Below are 23216 nucleotides of genomic sequence, written 5' to 3' on the forward strand. Positions count from 1 at the left end.
ACAATATGTGGCTCCAACCGTCCCCTGTAACAAGCCACACAGCGAATGTCACAATCGATTTATTGAAAACCAATTTTGGTGAACGTATTATTTATGGTCTATGCCAACAAGCCAGTGACGATTGATGAACTTCGTACGAATATCGAACGTGAAATTGCAGCAGTATCGGCTGATTTATGCTTGAAAACCGTCAAAAATTGTGTTTACCGTCTAGACTCCAGCAAGCGTGCCCGTAGAGACCATGCAAAAGAAGTCGAGTTCCATACCTTTTGGCACCGAATGTACTTTCACAGGAATAAAGAATTTCATTAAAAATAAAATTGTCTCAAATCTCAAAACCAACTAAAAGCATTATTCTTTTTTTATAAAGTTTTTTCAAAGTGGAAGATTCCCAAAAAAGTCGTTTCGTGTAAAACAAATTTGGAGTATAGAAAATTAAAACTGTTATTAAAATATTATTCCTTCGATTATTACCTACAATAAGAAATAGTAACTATATCTGGGAAAGTTTGCGAAAATTTCGAGTCTATCGATCCTCACCAAAAACGCATTTAAAGTTCTAACCCAAAACTTCCTATACCTTCATACGTAGTCATAGTTAAAGATTGCAATGTTGAATTTTATAGACGAGAGAATAACAAAAAGTTGAGTGACAAATATGTTTCCAATTTTTAAAATATTTCTCACAAAATGAGAAGTTGATTTTGAGTATTTTACTTATGACCTTTCAGTGTTTTGATATTGTGTAAACGAATTAAACAATATTACTAATTTAAATTTGCATATTTAAGCATTATTCTTCACTAAAATTTAGTTATAAAAAATCAATAACAATCTTAATAACCCATTTTCGATTAAAAAACCTGTAAAACATGATTTTTGGTAAGCAAAAGCAGAGAATAAATGCTCTTGAGACAATGACAAGACAAAATTAAGATACTAAATTTGTTAATTATTTGGCTGAAGTACTGGTTTTTATACTATATGTCTTTGTACATATATACAAAAATTTAATATTAATTATATACTACCATATGAATATTTATTACATATTTTAGTAAACCTAACATACGTAAACAAACACTTCAACATATATGCACATACATACAAATTTACTTACACAAACAAGAAAACGAAACCGTCTCCAATTAGTGACCGCCGTCTAATGAATTGATTCATTTAATCTCCAATGAGAAAATCACGTTTCAATGAACTATGCAAAGTCACCTGCACTATGATACATACATACACACATATGGTGATGAATTTCACAAATTCGCTGTGTTATCAGTAGCCGACAGCAAAAGTTCAAAAACCGGCTGCACTTTTCCTCACTCAATGCTTTTTTAGCTTTTTATTTCACATGCTTCGGAATGTGTGCATTTCGACATACATGTGCATATATTACATACAAACATATGTATGTATGTACATATTCATTTGTATAACAGACGCTGTGTCTGCTGCTTAATATGCCATACACACATATATACATACATACGTACACATTTGCACTTATGTATATAAAAATTAAGAAAAAAATGCCTTCAAAGTTATGCTACGAAGACAGGCCTCTTTTGATGGCACCTAGTGGATATATAATAAGTATTTTTGTTGTTCGATATTCATTGGTACATAACCGTCAATGATCTGCCGAATTTTTAAACACCTTTTACAATATTTTATGGTGTAATTTAATAGCAAATTAGTATTTAACAAAATGAGAGCGCCCACCAAAAATTCACTGATTTTAGAAAAATCTTTATGGCATTAATTTTGAATTTCTTAGAGAGAAACTCGAGGCCACATTCCACTATCTTTCTTTCGATTTGCTCCGGATTTTTTTACAACTTCTTAAGGGGTTCCTTTCGTCCACGTAAAGTCGTAATAATATCCAACAAATCTGGCTTTATTCACAGTATATGAAATAGTATAGAATAAGTCGCCTTACATACCAACTACTGGGGAATATGCACATAGTCGTACCCAAGATCACGCTCCTCTCATTTGGCTGACCTTACAACGTGGTATAGACCTGGTTCAAACGGATGATCCAAGCAGAGGTACTTTTTCAATAGCCGCTTTTTAACAGATCACGCGATGTCGTGTCAAGCTGTCATGTTATTTTTGGTCAGTATTGTTTGGCATTTCATCATGGAAAGACTTACGTCTGAACAATGTTAACGTATGGAACGATTAGGCGAATTTTACGTCGAGATCTTAAACTGAAATACAACTTGTGCATGAACTGAAGCCGTCCGACCTTCCCAAGCAACATCGCTTCGATCTAAGTATCTCCATCTCTTGAAAAGTTCCAAGAAGATCCAACGTTTTCAAGTCAAACTTTGTTCAGCGTTGAGGCTCAATGTGTAGATAACAAGCGAGATTGTCGTATTTGAGACGAAGAGCAACCTGAAAGATACAAGAGCTGCCACTTCTTCCAGAAAGAACAACGTTTTAGTGTGGTTTATGCGCCGATTAAGTCATCGGTCCATATTCAACGGATAATGGTGATTTTTGGAAACCATGTTTACTGAAGCCAAATTAAAACTGAACTTAATCTACATTAGACTTACCCGTAAAGCAAGAATTGAAAAATGTTTCCAGAACACTAAAACGGAAACCTATTTTGTTTGAAAATAATACACTGGTCTAACCCATTAAGCTTTGAAAGTAACATATCGGTTTAAGTGAAAATATTAAAACCAAATTGCTCAACTATAAAAAAGTAAGTAAAGAAGACTAAATTCGGGTGTAACCAAACATTTCATACTTATTAGGATCAAAGAGGTACGAGTATCCTCAGGTTTAGGCGAAATCTTAATTTACAATTGTTGCGAAAGAATTCAGCATTCATTGTTCGAGGAAATCGTAAACGGATTACAATCGAATTTGTGTCTTATTAACAAATATACGAGCCTTCAAAGACGGTCGAGAGATCGTTGAAGGCATGCCTCGTTCTGAACGATCTTCGCCCTCTTCAACTGATGAAAATATATCATAAAAACGTGAAGGATATGGCGCTTGAAAATCGTCAGGCAAGTTTATGAGAGATGGGATCAAGGTATGAAACGCGTTCTTGCTTGACTCATTCCGATAAAGCTGAATTTTTTCAAAAAGAGTACATGTTTACAAGTCTCTTTGGACATGCATGATCGTGCGAATTCCGATTCCACATTCATGGAGAGCATTCTAACTGCCGCTGAGACATGGGTTAATGACTTTGACATACAAAGAAGGCAACAATCATCGGAATGGAGGGAAAAAAACGAGCCGAAACCAAAAAAACCACGCCAAAGCCGCTCAAAAATCAAGGTTATGCTCTTTGTTTTTTCGTTATCTGTGGTTTGGTGCATCATAAATTTGTACCGGAGTACCAAATGATCAATAAGGAGTTCTATTTGGCCGTATTGAGGCGTTTTCGTGAGAACATCCGTCGAAAACGGCCGGAATTTGGAAGAATTTCATAGAACTTACACGATAATAATGCAAACCAAATTTAAGACGTTAATGTTACCAAATTTAAAACCAAAAACGCAATGAATACCATCGACCAACCACCGTATTCACCAGCTTTGGCTCCGTGTGATTTTTTTATTTTTCCCCAAACTGAAATTGCCGCTCCGTGAAACCCGTTTTCAGTCACTCGAAGAGATAAAACAAAATTCGTTGAACGAGCTGCAGGCCATACCAAAAAGTGCTTATGAAAAGCGTTCCGAGGACTAAAAAAAATCGTTGGCATAAGTGCATTACATCTGGCAGGAATTACTTTGAAGGTGACAAAATACATATTAATGAATAATTAAATATTTTTCGTTTTTTTTTTTTAATTTCTGGGTACCTTTTTGCCACCATGTACATAAGTATATATTTTTTTCGACCATAGCGCTTAATTAATACATAAGAGCAATGACCGAGTTCTTGTGTTGACTGCTCTCTCACGTATTCGGGTGCATTCTTGAGGATTGTCAGTGCTGTTTTGATAATGTCTTTTTGTGGTTTTCGTATGTAAGCTGGAAGCTGTTATGGTTTGAAATCAATAATTCATATTAAATAACAGAAAAAGTGTGATGAATATTATCTGTGAACGCCGGACAAAACTATAGTTCGCGAAAAATGCTTTGGCTCAAAAATGTACATATATCTTACGTTAGTTATTGAAATATAAAAATATAATTTTGTATACGCGCATTCTTTTAACCTTCTATCCCACCACCAACAACAACAAGTAAACAGTGCAGGTAAAATACAAAGATCATTCATAACCACTAGCACATTAGCAGTCTTCTGGTACCTGCCAGCACCTTTGCGCATATTTTAGCGGCCACACGCCACAAATCGCTTGATTTTAAGATTTACGCGTAATAAAAGTGAAGTAAAATGTTCTCGAATAGCAAGAAGAGGTCAGGAAGGTTAAAAGCGATTACTGTGCACCCTGAAAATCAGCGAGATTTCTAGCAAAACTATGAATTTATGTGTGCAACTTCTAACTCATTGCGTATACGAGTAGGTAAGGAACTTCTTGGCGCACGCACACAAAGTCAGTTCAGCATCAAAGGCCAACAATAACGCACACACCTCAAAACCGCGCTCGGAAAAAATATTATCAGCATATATTTACAGGCATGCTTATAATTTAGAATATAAAGGAAACGAAATAGTGAGAAAAATTGACACTGCGTAAGTGAATAGCGAAATAGCGCTTGTTTGGAAAATGATAATGCATTATACATGTATGTATATATGGAAAAGTGTATGTAAATATGCATATTTAAGTGACGATAAGAAATAAAAATAATTAATGCAAGTGCTTGTTATCGCTTTAAAATATTAAATCGGACTAAAGTAATTAAAGTGCATAATGAAATGAAGTGCATAGATGCAAAGTCAACAAAGTAAAATTTTTAATAAAGTGTAATGACAATTGGAGAATCAAGCTCTAATTTGCTGATGGGCTTACTATATGAAAAATATTACTGTTATTTGATTATAGATATTAGTGTAAAAGAAAGAAAAATCGTTGAATTCAGCCGCATAATACCCTGCACAGGTGGATTTATTATTGCTTATAGCAACTACATTTTTCGATTTTCAAATTCTGCTTGGCCACTTTGTTTGATATAAACCAACTTCAAGTCGAATGATGGCTTATTAATAAGAAAAAACAAGAAAAAACGTTAACTTGGGCTGCACCGAAGCTAATATACCCTTCACAGGTGCATTTCTTTTAGTAACTATGTGTTCAGTTTATATGGTAGCTATACGCTATCGTTAACCGATCTGAACAATTTCTTCGGAGTTTACATTGTTGCCTTAGAAAATAGTCCATACCAAATTTCGTGAATATATCTTGTCAAATGCAAAAGTTTTCCATACAAGAACTTTTTTCCGATCGTTCAGTTTGTATGGTAGCTATACGCTATGGTTAACCGATCTGAACAATTTCTTCAGAGATTACTTTGTTGCCTTAGAAAATAATCTATACCAAATTTGGTGAAGATACATTGTCAAATGTGAAAGTTTTCCATACAAGAACTTGATTCCGATCGTTCAGTTTGTATGGTAGCTATACGCTATAGTTAACCGATCTGAACAATTTCTTCGGAGATTACATTGTTGCCTTAGAAAATAATCTATACCAAATTTGGTGAAGATACATTATCAAATGTGAAAGTTTTCCATACAAGAACTTGATTTCGATCGTTCAGTTTGTATGGCAGCTATATGTTATAGTGGTCCGATATCGGCAGTTCCGACAAATAAGCAGCTTCTTGAAGAGAAAATGACGTTGGCAAAATTTCAAAACGATATCTTAAAAACTGAGAGACTAGTTCGTATATATACAGACAGACAGACAGACGGATATGGTTAAATCGACTCAGCTCAACATACTGATCATTTATACATTTAGTTTATAGGGTCTCAGACGCTTCCTTCTGGGTGTTACAAACTTCGTGACAAACTTAATATGCCCTGTTCAGGGTATAAAAATATGGTTTATGCAGTCTTGACTTTCTGATCAGTTTGTGTGCCATAGAAGTCCACTCCGAACAATATGTTAGGAGATTATACCATTATCTGGAACAATAATCTGTACTAAATTTCGTGTAGATATTTTGTAAATATAGTCTTCCATACAAGGACTACATTTCGATGGGTTAGCATGTCGACTTATTTGAGAAAAATGATGTGTGCAAAATTTCCCAAGAATATCTCAAAAATTAAGGTACAAGACTTAAATAGTAGCGAACAGCATAAACCAGTTGTTCCAGCAAACTGGCTGCAGAATATCTCTTGCCAACATGTGTTACTTCGGACTGAGTAAGTAATTGAAAAGTAAAGTCCTCTCTCGACGAAAAAAACCAAACTCTTTAAGTAACTCTTTATTCCCGGGCTGCTATATGGTGCAGAGGCATGGACGATGAGAACAACTGATAAGTCGACGTTGCGAGTTTTCGATAGAAAGGTTTTGCGAAGGATTTATGGTCTTTTGCGCATTGGCCACGTCGAATATCGCATTCGATGGAACGATGAGCTGTATGAGATATGCGACGACATTGACATAGTTCAGCGAATTAAAAGACAGCGGCTACGCTGGTTAGGTCATGTTGTCCGAATGGACGAAAACTCTCCAGCTCTGAAATATTCGACGAGGTACCCACCGGGGGAAGCAGAGGAAGAGGAAGACCTCCACTCCGTTGAAAAGACCAGTTGGAAAAGTACCTGGCTTCGCTTGGAATCTTGGCGCCACATTGCGTAAAGATGAAACTACTGGCGCGCTGTTGTTTTGTTCGACGAGAGAGGACTTTGCTTCTCAATTGCCTACTCAGTCCGAAGTAGCACCTGTTGGCAAGAGTTATCCTACGTTGGATTTCCAGGCTGACATTGTTGGTGGTGTTTATGCTGGTTCCCAAATATACGAAACTATCTACAACTTCAAAGTTATGACTGTCAACAGTGACGTGAGAGCCGCAGCAGCTGTACACTCTTATAAAAGATTGTACCTGCTCGATTAAGTTCTGCAGCTCGAATTATTTTCTCCAGCAGCAGATTGAAGAAGTCACACGATAGGGAGTCGCCTTGTCTGAAAGCTCGTTTGGTATCGAACGGCTCGGAGAGGTCCTTCCCGATCCTGACAGAGCTTTTGGTGTTGCTCAACGTCAGTTTACACAGCCGTATTAGTTTTGTGGGGATACCAAATTCAGACATCGCGGCATAAAGCCAGCTTCTTTTCGTGCTGTCGAAAGCAGCTTTGAAATCGAACACAAGGTGTGCGCCTTAATTATATTTTATCAAACAACAACACCAATAAATATACATACATATGTACATATTATCAAATTACTTACACTTACAAGTACTAATCGACTAATCGACCTCCACAAAAACTAAGTCCGTACATACAAATACATATGTATGTAAGTACATGTATGTACATACATACATACATACATATATGCTTAGGGACAAACCCACTTTTTTATCTCTGAATGAGTTTTTGTTATGATCAAGAGTAGGCTCTATAGTACATATCCTGCTATCAAATATACGTGTAAATATATTTATGTATATTTATATAAGTACTATATCCGCATATGTATGTATGTATGAGAATAGAATTGTAATTTGACCTAGTAAACAATGAAATTATTAATCGCACATTTTTGATAAAAACTATTGCGACTCTTTCTCTCTTTCCTTTCAGATCTTTTACAATTATAAAATGCGTAATTTAATAAATATATAAATGACAAAGCAGAAATAAATCTACTGTGTATGCACATATTTACAAACATGCATATACATATATACACTAATGCATTATAATTAAGAATGCAGTGGCTGCGAGTTTCGCAATACAAACTGTGACAAAAAATAAAACAAAAATAGTGTGTGTGTGTAAGTAATAATAGAAAATATATACAAATTTAAAAATAAATAAATTAAAAAACTTGTTTTGTCAACAACACACTGAGCCGCCAACAATAATTAAGTAGTGAGCGCAACAAGTGTAATAGCCAGATCAACAACACACCCACTTTACTGCAGAGAGAATGGTGGGTGTGTGTGAGAGCGTGTAGTGGGAGAAGTGTCCATTATACTTGTAGTTATGCGCCACAGCTGAGCAGTTGCTTGCTGTTCATATTACAATAACAATAAATATGAAACCGAAATATGTAATTCACAGTTGCGTGCAGAAAAATAGCAGTGAATGCGAAATTATTTATGTAAACTTTATGCAAATTGGGAAAAATGGTACTTATTGTACATAAACATAAAATATAAGAAAAAAACATATTTTTGAAATAACAAAACAATAGGAAAAACTCTAACCAAGCTTTCGTAAATCATTTTATCTTCAGATGTACCTTATTGGAATTTAAAAAAAATGTTGTTTTTTATTAAATATTTAAATTCTTATGAAGAGAAAGAAGATCAATAATGGAAATGAATTATTTTCAAATTAAATAAGACAAAGCATTACATAATTAAACAGATTAATATATTTTTATGCCCTACATACATACATATTTTATATATACATTGTTTACATACATACATATGTACATACATATGTAATTAAACTTTTTTAAACACAAACATTTTGTAAATTTTTTACGTTTTTGCTACCATAGGTATGGAGAATTTATTTTTCTTCATAGTTTTTATTAATAGGTAGCGTCGTAAATCGAGTGTCTCAAAATCAATTTAATTGTTTTACTATTATCAAATATGTATAAATATACCCTTAAAATTTACAAAGGATTAATGAAAACGTTTTTTTTTGTTCCCAAAAATCACCCATTTTTAGGCTGTAACAATAGGTGTGGCCTTAAAAAGCCATATTTTTTGAACAACTGCTATTTTTCTGCCCGCAACTGTGAAATTATATATTTTCATTTGATTTGAATACTAATTAAACTAACAGCAGTGTACACTACAGTGAAAGAAAGTGTAAAAATCACAAAAGAACAATAAAAAGTATATTTCTTAGCAACGAGAAAAAACCAAATAAGAGCCAAAGCGAAAATGAAAAATTCTCTGTCAAGAAATTTCTATAAAAAATCAATAACACAAAAAGTAACGGTTACATGCAACAAACCAGCTGAAAGAACAACAATAATTACCTAAAAAACAACAACAATAACCTACAAAGCAGCAACAACTACCAGCAACCGTGAAGACTTAAAAAACCCACTTCAAAAATCGCTCCAAAAAAGTGTTTACAAAAACTCTTACAACGAAAAAAAAAGAAATACAAAAAGCAATCAAACGCAGAAATAAACAAAACACACACAAAATAATCTAACGCCAAAGCCAAAAAATAACCAATTAAATTATCGCAGCAAACGCGATAGAAGTAATACATACTGGCAACGAGTCAACAACAACAACAACAGCAGCCAATGTGTGTGAGAGCCCGCTGTCGACGCAAAGCACTACGCCGAAGCCAAAACAACAGCACTAGCCATTAGCGCACAACAGTCGAACAAGTCCGGCCGTGGCAAATAGTCAGACAGCACGGGCAAACGCTAGAGTGTTATATTTAGTAAATTTCGTGTCAATATTTTTAGTGTTATTACAAATTCAATTGAGACGCGCTAAACTTAGTACACAGAGCAACAGAGTAAGTAGGTCAGTTGCTTAGACAACGACGCGGCACAACCAGCTAAGGAAGAGGTTTCATTGCAAGTTTCGGAGTTCGTGAAGTCAACGAGTTGTGGAAAGGAGAAATCAGCAAAGCGAAGCGTGAAGGACGGCCAGTTTTGCCGACCAAAGGCGCAGGTGACTTACAGTGTGACCGCACATAATTGGTGGAGCTGAAGTTTGGTCGATTGTGCGTTCGTGTTACAAAATATTAGGAGGAGTAATAAGCAGCAAACACCAGACTGATCCAGAAGATTGAAAGCGAGTCGCAAGTTTTTACAGCGAAGTTGTTACTACGAATGTAATTGAATATAAGGGAGTTTTTGAGCGAGTTTAGTGCTAGTAACTTCAAGGAACCCATAATAATCTACCAAAATCTGAAGTGTAAACCAACGGGGAGTCGGTCTGAACAAGTAAAACTGAGTAAAACAAATTCAAATTACTTAAAACACAAAACCTCTCCAAAGCACCAAATAATAGGCTGACTAAAACGCTGTTACAATTCTAACTTAATATACAATAACTTTAGATATCAACGATTTTAAGATAATTTTAATTTATTAATAAAATATATGCCAAAACCGACGTTCAAACGAAAAAACCAAAAAATAAACGCTGAGTAGTAAAAAAACAATGTATCATTCGATCGTATGATTTATTTAATTGTCTCATAACTGCCCGCAAAGTAACGTGCCGTTAACAGCTGATCGCTAAAAGAGCGTAGAGCAAAAGAGACAACAAAAAACACGCCATATTACAAGAAATACCGCTATTTACAAGCGCAGAGTCGCAGAAAAGTGAACGTGAAGACAAAATACGAAATAATTAATTTTTAAATTGAAAAAAAAGAAACATTTTGCGTAAACGTCAATTATTTGTGAGCTTACCAAATAAATTATCGCAAGATAAGTGGTAAATGCGCGTGGCAATAATAGTGTTTTAGACACACATACAAACATACAAAACTAGTGAAGTAACGTGAAAAATTTGCACAATTTTTTAAACAAAACAACGAAGCACACAAATTGCCGAAAATTTTAGTAACTTAATTGTCAATTAACTATTTTTACCTACGAGCAACTGCTACGAATAATTCTTTTTTAATTTCCAAAAAAGAAAAAAAAATACGAAAAATAATAAAAAGTGCACAATGTCACCAACGCACAACAGACTGCAGCGCCTGCTTGCTAAATACAGCAACAACAGTGTGCTGACATTTCTCACAGTTCTCTTGGTGCTCTTCGATATGCAGTTTAAGCGAGCGGAAGCGCTCAAAGTGACGGTAAGTTGCAAGCGATTGTTATTTTATTTATGTTTTGTTGTTATTGCACGTAATTTATGCATTCCTTAAATACCGCTGATTACGTACCTACAAACATTACACGAAAGTAAAAGAAGTATGGCAAAAAAATAAAAATTCAAATAAAATGCAACGAAAAGTGAAACAGATCAAAAGGCAGTAAGATAGGCTTAAGTGCGGTTGGTAACCGAATATTTTATACCCACGTACCTTGCAGGTACATAAAAATAGTTTGGAATGCTTTTTAAGAAGTTGCATCAGTTTAGAGCTCTTAAAAAACACGCAATTTTGATATTTTACTCTGAGAGTAAGGAAAATAGAATAGATTTTCTATCTTCAGGCTTTACTAAACAGTTATTTGGGTGCCTAAAATCATTACTTGTCGACATTTTGATATAAAATGAGTAAAGCATCTGATTTCTTCAAAGAGAGAAGGAATTTTTCGAATGAAAGTTGTTTTAAAGAAGATACCTAAGTGTGGTCAGTGATTTTAAAAACTCATGTTTGCACTATTCTAACAATAAAATAATATTTTTAGGACCCCAAACGGTAAATTAATCGACAAAAAAATTATATATTCCTTCTATAAGTCTAGCCTTCATTTTTGCAGATTTTAGAGATTGTTTAACCTAACAAATAATTGGTATAAATGAATGCTATATACTGGCATAATAAAAAGGAAATAGCATGGCAAGTGTTCATACGATTTTAGCGCGATATCCACATATTTATTGGTTCTGAATACACCTGCAAACTGTGCTGTTTTTTAGTAGTTAATTACTAGATAAGAAAAAAGAACTCGAAAATAGTGCGCTGAGAAAAACCGTATTTAATCACGTGTGTTGGCGTTTAATAACCTGTCAAATCAAAGTTTGCTAATTTCATGTGCATATTATCAAATAGTCGTAATCAAAAAGATTGCGTATTAATGAGATTTATACATACATATGTATGTATACCATACGTATGTGTCATTTTTTGAGAAAATATACACTCAATATTGTTCATATTTAGATAAAAAAGTATGCATATAATGCTATCCGCTAAAATTTTTACATCCAATAGCTGTTTTCAACAACTTAATTTTATGAAGGCCTCTTACAAATTCATATATTTTTCCTGTCGAAAGGTAACCGGAATATTGACTTCGGTTCCTGGACCAAACCGATTTTATACACTTCATTTCATAAAAAAAATCTCAGAAGTTTATCTATATTTTCGCTATAAAGTCAGCTATAGGCACTAAGACCGGCATATTCAGTATCTGAAAGCTTGAAAAGTTAAAGCGCGATTTTTTAACTGTATTTCGTAGGCAAACAAAATTTAGAAAACTCATTATTGTAGGAATTCTGAATTTTGTATTAAATTTTTCAACTATTCAGCATAAATGGAAAAAATTATTTTAATGCATTTTTAAAAGGGTTAACATAAATACAAACAATAATTTTCCCGCATATGTATGTATTTTCATTTTTCATATAAAAGTAAATACTTTTCTCTTATCAAAACTTTTGTGACGCCCAATACGTTTTTGTAAAGGCGCATAATCGCTGTCCTTGATTGCTAAATTCCATTGATACACACACCCATAACCATTGCAAGCAAACAAATATGTAAACAATTTTATAACACCCTATGCAGCAACTAGCACTTGGCTAGAAAACAAAAACAATTTCAAGTACTTCCATTTCCTGTTGACTGCTACGGCTGCTGCAGCGCAATTGGTTGATATTTGGGGGCCTGTTCGTTTACATGCGCACACACGTACACACATGCATAGATATGCTATTATGCTCGATATCGCGTGTTGTGCGAGAGCGACTCTTGCCTACAAGAAAAGGTCGCCACTTGACGTGTAGCGAATGATCTAGAAAATATGTGGTCGTGTGACTCGTAAACGAGTTGAATGAATCGGTCTTACAGCTCATGGTTAATATGCATGTACTATGTATAGATGTACATATACATATGTGTTGGTATTCTTATTTTGGTGGAAATATTTTGAATGTGTATACATACTAGTTCTTACTCGAAAACTCACGATAGTTATACATATTTATATGTGTGGCAATATCAGACATATTTATGTGTGAAAATAGGTAATGAAAATACGTTTATGTTGACAAATGTTTGAAATACCTACATATACATATATATTATTTATTATTTATTTTTTTAATACTTTTGTATAAAAATGTCAAATATACAGTATTATGTATGTATGTAGGTATAAAAATTAAAAAAAATTGCTTTAATTTATAGTTAACGACGACCAATCGTTTGAAATACATATGTTACATATGTATATGCATATTTATTATTTATTATTTATTTTTTTAATACTTTTTCTTATACAAAAATGTCATAATATACAGTATTATGTTATATGTAGTCGCTTGTCACCAAAAAGCGACTGTATAAAAAACAAAAAAATTATAAAAAAAATACTTATGTAGCTTAAAAAATAATTGTTTTAGTTAAACATATAGTATGTAAAATCTCCGATGGCGCTGTAAAACGACTTCAATTAACACATTAAATTTTACACTCATACATCCGCCTATGTAAAAAGTTTAGTTTTACATAATTTTGGTAGTTTTGGCCTTCCAAAAATCGATTTATGATCGGTCGACCATACTAAGGGGAACTCTATATAAAACATGCAGATGCCGATCATTTATTTTCAGGTAATCACTGAAGGAAGTTTGAAAAATTTAGTTTTTGGAAAATATAGTTTTTTACATAAACTGATGATGCTAATTGAACTGAGTGGTTAAAATTTAGAAGATACAGTTTCAGAAGCTACTTGAGATATTCATTTATAATTTACCGAAAAGTTAAAATGAAAAATCGATTTTTTTTAATTTTACCCTAATCAAGAGTGCAAATTTTATAATTCAAAAATTTTGCATTAAAAAATAAATTTTAATTAATTTAATTTAATTTAATTTTAAAAATTGATTATTAATTAAATTAACTAATTTTAATTTTTTAATTACATTAATTTTAATTTTTTAATTACAACTAATTTTAATTTTTTAATTACATTAATTTTAATTTTTTTTAATTTTTTAAGAATTTTAATTATAAATAATTTATTTACTTAATTATATGTTTAATTTTAAATTTTTAATTTAATTTTAATTGATTATTAATTAAATTAACTAATTTTAATTTTTTAATTACATTAATTTTAGATTTTTAATCCCGATGTTGGTGTTTAAAATTAGATTTTAGTTTTTCTCCTCATGTTGGAATTAAAATCTATTTTTTTTGTAATCCAAGATGTTTGGGATTAAAAATTTAAAATTTTATTTTTTAATATGAATGAAGTACGCAAACGCGAAGAATTTTAATTATAAAAATTTATTTATTCTTAATTATATGCGGGGTAAATTAAATTAAAATTAATTTTTTTGATGATGTAATTCAAAAATTTTGCATTAAAAAATAAATTTTAATTAATTTAATTTTAAAAATTGATTATTAATTAAATTAACTAATTTTAATTTTTTAATTGCATTAATTTAAATTTTTTAATTACATTAATCTTAGATTTTTAATCCCGATGTTGGTGTTTAAAATTAGATTTTAGTTTTTCTCCTCATGTTGGAATTAAAATCTATTTTTTTTTTTTGTAATCCAAGATGTTTGGGATTAAAAATTTAAAATTTTATTTTTTAATATGAATGAAGTACGCAAACGCGAAGAATTTTAATTATAAAAAATTTATTTATTCTTAATTATATGCGGGGTAAATTAAACTAAAATTAATTTTTTTAATGATGTATTTTTCAGTTAAATCATAAATCGATGAAACTCAAGAGATTTCGAAATTATTTATGAACAAATTTTAGCTTTTTGAAATATTTTAATTTTTTTACTAATTTCTTTACTATCTCATTATAAATATTATTTATTTTTAGAAATCGTCAAATTAATAATTAAAAAAAAAAACAATTATTTTACTTCGAAAATATATTGTATATTTAGAAATGTATTTTAAAACTAATTTCATGAAAACTTTACCTAGAAAAATAATAATTAAATTAGTTTTTTAATCACAAATTCAAAAAAATAGTAAATTGTGTTTTTTTTTGTTTAGAAGCAATTATAAAAATAATTATAAAACTACCTTTGATGAACCGAATTTCAAAGAAAAAATATTTTCTTTTGATTTAGAATAGTTAATTATTGCCAATTTCCACACTTTGCATAATCGAAAAGCGTGCTCTTTCCAAAAACTGCTACAACCAAATATAGCAGTTTGTTTCTATTTCAGGAAAATTCTGACATATGTTTATACCTACAAAAATATTTATAATTATTCGCTAAAGTATAGGTATTGAAAATTAATTTCCTGCGCGCCGATTGCTGACGACAATTCGCTAATATTATTTTATATTTAGTAGCACTTTGCGGCAACAACTCATTTTGAGATTTGAGTTTTTATTCTCGCATGAGAGAAAAATATTTATAAGCGTGAATTTTGCACACATGAAGTGTAAACAATTATTATATGCGATTCGCAGTGAAAATTCCAAGTAAATAAAAATAATAATAATAAATTTTGTAAACAAATATGGAAAATAGGGAAATACTATGTGGCTTTATATGTAAGTTATGAAGAAAAATAAATAAAAGTCAGAATAAAGTAGCAACAAGAATAATAAACAAGCATTTCCTTATAAAACGTAAGTGATAAGTGATAGCAATTGAAAGGCAAGCTAAGAATATCAATTGATATGAGGCTTGTGTGTATGCTGTTACATACACAGATATGTACATAAGTGCAAGTAGGTGTATGTATGTACATACATAGGTATCAAGAGTAGTCGTGTTAATTTATGTTTATTTCTCTAGAATGTTAGAAAATATTAATACCTTGCTACTTTTTAAAAGTTTTCTGACAAGTCATAAGGCATATATGAATGTACATACATACAAATATATAGAAAAATAAAAAATACGCATACATAAAAAAAAATAAATAATTTTGATAAAAACACTTCAAGGTCATGTAATACGAAAGAAAATATGAAAGGGTGCGATAATTTGTACGATTTCTCCTATAGTATAGATGTATGTATGTATGTAAGTATGCATCTACATATATATACTATAATATAATATATATGTATATATATATATGTATAGAACATAATGTACATATGCATATATACATATAAAAATTGAAACTTGCATAAAATAAGAGTAATAAATCCTAACAAAATTGCATAATTACATAAATACATATTAGCATATGAATATTATATGATATAAACACTTCTATATATTCATACATACAAATATTCTAATAATCTAATCCACAGCAGAATATTCACTGCTAATCTCTCCCATCACCTTTCTATGAATGCTTCATAAATTACTTTTTTATTAAGTTTTTTTTACACTTTTATATGTACATACATACATATGTCTCTTAAACTTTGCTCCTTTGCGAAAAAGTCGCACGCCACTTTATCTAAATATGAAATTATCGAAAAAAGTTGGAAGTGCGTCAAAAGGAAATTATAAATACGTACATATGTATGCCTTTACCAGGTTTTATGACTTGTACATATGTATATGTATGTGTATATATAATATGTTTGTGGATATGTATGTATGTTATCCGTCTTAATTTGCCAATGTCACGATGATCATTCTCATCGCTATGTGCTTACATAATTACGTGCACATGTATGTATATACTATATAGTAAATGTAAATATATATACATACATATATGTATATGTAAATATGTACATACATATGAGTGTATAATAGTTATGTATGTATGTATGTATGTCTCTGAGCGCGTTGGCAAACTAATTTTTTAAGCTTAAATACTAATTTAGATACATACATACATATGTATGTCTGTATATATTTACTTTCGCGCACATGCTCCAAAGTGCATATTTATAAGAAAAGTTACAGTCTTGCGAAAAGTTTTTGAATAGATCGCCGATATCTGTTGTCGAAATACCATATGACATTTTTGTAAAAAAAAATCGGATTCAATATTAAAATATCAATCAGTCTTATAAAAAAAAATGGACAAACTTAAAAAATTCACCAAAATTAAAAATTTTTGTAGTAAAATTTTTCTTTCCTTTAAAATTTTGAACTAATTATTTTATTTGCGTATTTTAAACCAGGTGGCAGCACCATGAAGCTATATTTTTACAATAATATTTAGTTGTGTGCTATACATCGATAATATCATGCGACATGAGAATGAAATAGTAATATAGTACATATATTTTAAAAGTTGGCAACTCTGTTACAAGCTGCACAAAAAAATATTTTCGAATTGTGATTATTTAAATGTTCGTAATTAACATACATATGTACATATGTATGTACATATATACCTTTAGTTTCACTTTTATTTAAAGTCAGTTGGCAACTCCAAAAACTATACTGAAAATTTAGTGTGTTATTTGTCACTAAAATTGTGCCCTTTTGGCACTAATATTTAGTTTTTTAATATTTAACTTTTTTATTTATTATTTCAGTTTTCTCAATTTAGTTTTATTAACGCGTGGCAACATTATGAATTTTATAATTAATAAAATACATTTATTTATATTTATTGTTTGACCTCAAAAAAGCAACTAATACATAAAGATTCCTAATTATTTTCGCTGCTATTTTTTTACGCAACACTGTAGACGTAAACAAATTGATTTCTAGCGTTTAAGTCATTGCGAATACAAATAGTCTGCAGGTGTTTAAACAAAATTAGCCAAGAAATTGTTTGATTAGCGAAAAAGTGTGGCAATAAAATGAATTTTTATTGCTTTAAAAAGAAAATTAATTGAATGAACATACACAGAGTTACATATGTATGTACATATGTACCGATGGTACATACTATATACTTTGACACACTTGTGCGCAAATTATATGTATTAAATATTTAAGGTGTGAAAAGCATTTTGTTTTAACGATCCCCCTTATATACATATGTACTTACATACGCATACATACATACTTATATATATAGTACATACATATTTTCATAGATTTATATGTATGTATATTGTAAAATATTTTTTAAAATAGTATAAATTATAAATTTTCAATCGATTATATGCATATTATAAACACAAGTTTAATAAATTACTGAGACTCTTTTGATTTAATCAATTATATACATATGTACATACATTTATACATAAGTACATATGTATATGTACATATTGTTGCTGCAATTAGGTTAGTAGTACGTATGACTTGTAGTAAACTTTATTTCACAAATACAAGGATTTTTATAGCAAAAAACCACATCAAGAAATTTTTTAATACTTTATTAAAATGCATTCAACTTAATCTTTTTATGAAAAAGTATTTTGTTTGATATACATACTTATGTACATATATACATACTTATGTATGTATATTATTATTTAAATCATTGATAAAATATAATATGTATGTACATAAGTACATATGTAGATTATTATAACGTTCAATAATTTATTATTAAATCATTTGAGATAAATTAATCACAGCTGTGCACTGCCGTGCTCTTGAAATTGTTAAGAAAACCAATAAAAATTAAATAACACCGCGATAAATAAAACAAAAACACCAACGAATAGTAGGAAATGACATAATAACTAAAAAATAAAATAAATAAAATTATACTCAAGAGTGCACAGCGCGTGAATATGTACAAAAATAAAAAATACGCGAATAACGTTATTTGTGTGCATGTATGAACACGCTACGTCACATAGAAGGTGAGAGCAAAGCTCAACTGAGCCCGTGTGGCCAGTGTGACAAAGGTGTATTTGCATATGCACACTTACATACATACATACATAAATGTAAACAAATTTAGATGTAGCCGCATAAATAGACGTCTGTATAAGAATGTCTGTATATACATATACAGATATTTACTTCCATATATACTATACATCATTTGTGTACTTCCTCTCGTTTTTTTCTTTCTACTCTACCCTTTACTATAAATTGTCACAAACATTTTGGCACCTTTGCCATAATTTTAAATTGCTCGACTCGCGGCGTGCTGCTTGGACTTTTGGCCGAGCCCCCTGCGCACCCAATGCCTCGCACACGCCACTCTGCATATGTGATGCGCCATGTGTGGTTTTTTATGTATGTATTTATTTGATTTATTTTTTGGTTTCGCTTGCTTAGCTTTCGCACTTGGTTCGGCGCTTGATTAGTAATCGTCAGTTGGAAATTGTTATTGTAGGAATATTTTATAGTGTGCGCGACTTTTTGGCGAATATGAGCGTGCATTTACATGAGTATATGTATGTTTGTATGTATGTTTGTATGTTGTGTATTTCATATTTACATAGTATTTATATATTCATATCTATGCATGGGCACATATTTTAATATGGCGCTGTTGTATAATTTTTTTTTGAACTTGGGTACTTTAATTGCGGCTTCTCTTGCGTATTTTATTTAAACACTTTACTAAATTTAAGTAATATACATTTTTTTATACATGTATGTATGTACGTCATTCATATTTTATTGTGTTGTAATGACTGTCTGCTGCTGACTTCGGCATTTAGTTAAATGAAAATTTAATAGCGCTCGTACATACTTATGTATTCAATTAAAATGTAACGCGTCAATGATTTTATTAAATTTTTTGAAATATTTAATGGGGTTATTAGCCTTCGTACCTTTTAACGAGCAACTTTAACCTGGTATATCAAACACTTCTCAATAATTAATATGAATAAAATTTTTAAAATTGATACAAAATAAATACTATGTAATGAAAATACATTATTTATAAGCAAAATGTTTATATTATAAAAAAAAAATTTAAAAAATTCTACATTGTTGTAGAAGGTGTTTATACATACATACATACATACGTACATATGTATGTACATATGTATATGTATATGTTTTTTTCAGAATTTCAGATTTCTTTTATTATGAATCTTTATACAAAAAATACGATTACTTCTACTGTTTTACTTAAATGTGCAGACATTAATTTTTTATGCCATTTCAACTAATTGTCAATAACCTTACCAACAGCACTTAACCTTTGGTTAGTGACGCCTTAGAGTAATCCCATTAACCTCTATATTTTACACTTCTTTACTTGAATTAGAGGAATTAAAAAATATATTTACGCAACTACTAAAAATCATATTTAATAACAGGAACAAAAATATAATTAAATAAACTGCAGAATATAATATTCTCATAATTTAAAATAAGTCAGGATAGCAACAAAACAACTCAAATTTGCTATTTTGATAAAAATAAAATAGAATCAGTGCAGTTCTCAACAAAAGAATAATCATTGAATATGTCATAAGCTCATGGAATCTCTTTTTTTCGCTTTCAACAATTTTAGCATTAGACTAAATGAAATATCACTTTCATTCAACTTTCATATCGAACCAAATTTAGACTTACATTCATATGAATATGTGTATGAATCTAGTTAGTAAATCTAACTGTACTTAACTGCAATTTTTAATTCACTCTTATTTCTCTCTTCCCTCTCTTCCAGGCCAAAATGATATCCAACCACAATTATCCAGTCGAAGAGCACACAGTACACACACCCGATGATTACATACTCACCGTATATCGAATACCCGATTCACCAAAATTGCGCGGCGCCGCCAACACAACGGCCATTGCACGCACCTCCAAACCGGTAGTCTTTCTACAGCACGGCATACTCTGCGCCTCCGACGATTGGATACTCAACGGTCCAGACACTTCGCTGGCGTACATGTTCGCCGATTCCGGTTATGATGTGTGGCTGGGCAATGCGCGTGGCAATACATACTCGCGCCAACACAAACACAAACATCCCGATTCATCCGATTTCTGGAATTTCAGTTGGCACGAGATTGGCGTCTACGATTTAGCCTCAATGCTGGATTACGTGTTGGTCGAGACAAACGATACAGCGTTGCATTTTGTTGCGCATTCACAAGGCACCACCACATTCTTCGTGCTCATGTCCACGCTGCCGTGGTACAATGAGAAAGTGAAGACGGTGCATCTATTGGCGCCCATTGCCTTTATGCGCAATCATTCGTTTATGCTCTCGAAATTGGGTGGACTCTTTTTGGGTTATCCGTCGTTTTTGAGTTGGGTACTCGGCGGTATGGAGTTGCTGCCGATTACCAGCATGCAGAAACTGTTATGCGAATATGTGTGCTCGGCGGAGTCTAGATTTCGGTTTCTATGTTCGGGAATTTTAGACTTTCTCGGCGGTTGGGGTACGCGGCATTTGAATCATGTAAGTAGAGGAAATTTATGTAAGAAGAAAGACATGAAAAAATTAAAGAAATGAATTGAAGAGAGATCTGAGCCCTATTTATAGATTTAATTACCAAAAATTAAAAAAACCGTCAGTTTTGCTTCATGAATCTATTTGAATTGAATTTTTTTTCAATACACTGAAAAAAAATTAAAAATTTTCTTTCCACATATTTCAGAAGAAAATTATTTTAAATTGTTTTTTTCTTTTCTTATCTTATCTCACATTACACTGAAAAAAATGCAGAAACTTCTCTGCCATATTGTAGAAAGCCTGAATTATTTTTTTATGTTAAAATGCACTGAAAAAATAATAATTTTCTTTTAGATATTTTAGAATAACTTATTTTAAAATTTTTCATATCTTATTACACTGAAAGAAAAGACAAACTTAATTTACTTTTTATTCTTTTTCATATCTTATTTTACCTTACACTGAAAAAAATAAATGCTTTTCACTCACTTACTTTAGAAAAAGTACTTTTTATTTTTTAATGGCTTGAAAACTTACTTACACTGAAAAAAATGTAACAATTTTCTGTTACTTTATTTAAATAAATTTTTAATAATTTAGTATTTTATTTTACATTACACTGAAATTGAAAGAATTTCCTCAGACATATCTGTCTACATACATACATATGCATGTATGTATGTCTTTCAGAAAATTTTATTTAAATATTAATTTTTTCATTTTTTATTTTTCATTGCACTGAAAAAATGGACGACTTTTCTAAAACATTTTTGTAAGATCAATTTTGAAAATTGTTTTCTTCCTTCTTCATGTTTATTTTACATTACACGGAAAAAGTAAAAAGAATTACCTTAGAAATGTTCAAAAAATATTAATTTCTTATTTAACAGTACACTGAAAAAAATTAAAATTTCTGCTTGTCTAATATTTTATTTTACACGGAAAAATTAAAAGGAATTTCCTTAAAAATATTTTAAAAAACTGTATTTTTTATTTTACATTACACTGAAAAATTTTTTTATTTTTCAAATAAATTTATAAATGCTTCACTTTTTTATTTTTATTTGCAGACACTGCTGCCACACGTTTGTGAAACTCATCCCGCCGGTGCCTCCACAACACAAATTATTCACTACTTGCAGCTGTACACATCCGGTGATTTCCGTCAATACGATCACGGCATCGAATTGAATAAGAAGTACTATCAACAAGAGACACCGCCATCATACAATGTCCACGAGATATCCAGCTGTGTAAATATGTATTACAGCAACAATGATTACATGTCCGCCGTTGAGGATGTGGAATATCTGGCAACGCTGCTGCCTTGTGTGGAACTCTATCGTATACCCTATGACGATTGGAACCACTATGACTTCTTGTGGTCAATCAATGTGAAAGAAGTGATAAACGATAGAATAATTGACAAAATCGCCAGACATGAGCTGCAAAATTTGTGAAATTGATTTTCCTCTAAGGAAAATGCTGAATAGTCACAAATAAAGTGTGTTCGTTGTATAGGTTTTACCATAAGTGATGTTTGTAAATATTTTATTTTTTGTATGATTCTAGTATTATTGCAATATTTAAGGTATATAGGTAGAATAATCAAGCTAAACAAATTAAAAACAAAACAAAAAACGAAGAAAAAATATTTAAATATTTAATTAATATATGACATTTATATGTACCTTTCATAAGCTGTGAGACCAAAAAGATAAAAACGAAAACTAAGTGAAGGAATTAAAAGAATGGCGTTTTATATACGCAAATACTCAAAGGTTTGTGAACTTTTCGCTTAAGAAGTTAGACAATATTATTTAGTGTTTATTGAATATGTATTCTAAAATACGTATGCATGTGCGAATTGTATGTACTTGATGTAGGTATAACGAATAAATTATTTTTAAGTATTTACGCTGACTAAATGAAACGCTTTTTACGAGTAACTAATAAAAAATATATAAAAATAAATTTTTTAATAAATTCCGGTTTTTT

General features: G+C 30.9%; 1 protein-coding gene across 1 annotated transcript in view; it reads left to right on the top strand.

The window, feature by feature from the left end:
* LOC126754194 (lipase 3) overlaps positions 1-23204 on the top strand; it is a 37178-nt gene extending 13974 nt beyond the window's left edge. The window contains exons 2-5 of the mRNA XM_050466157.1: positions 7706-7899; positions 8930-10930; positions 20481-21224; positions 22289-23204. Coding sequence (XP_050322114.1) covers positions 10799-10930; positions 20481-21224; positions 22289-22678 — 1266 coding nt within the window. The 5' untranslated portion in view covers positions 7706-7899; positions 8930-10798 and the 3' untranslated portion in view covers positions 22679-23204. The remainder of the gene's footprint in view (positions 1-7705; positions 7900-8929; positions 10931-20480; positions 21225-22288) is intronic.
* The last annotated feature ends 12 nt before the right edge of the window (positions 23205-23216 follow it).

The sequence above is a fragment of the Bactrocera neohumeralis genome, chromosome 3, assembly GCF_024586455.1.
Source record: "Bactrocera neohumeralis isolate Rockhampton chromosome 3, APGP_CSIRO_Bneo_wtdbg2-racon-allhic-juicebox.fasta_v2, whole genome shotgun sequence".
NCBI lineage: Eukaryota > Metazoa > Arthropoda > Insecta > Diptera > Tephritidae > Bactrocera > Bactrocera neohumeralis.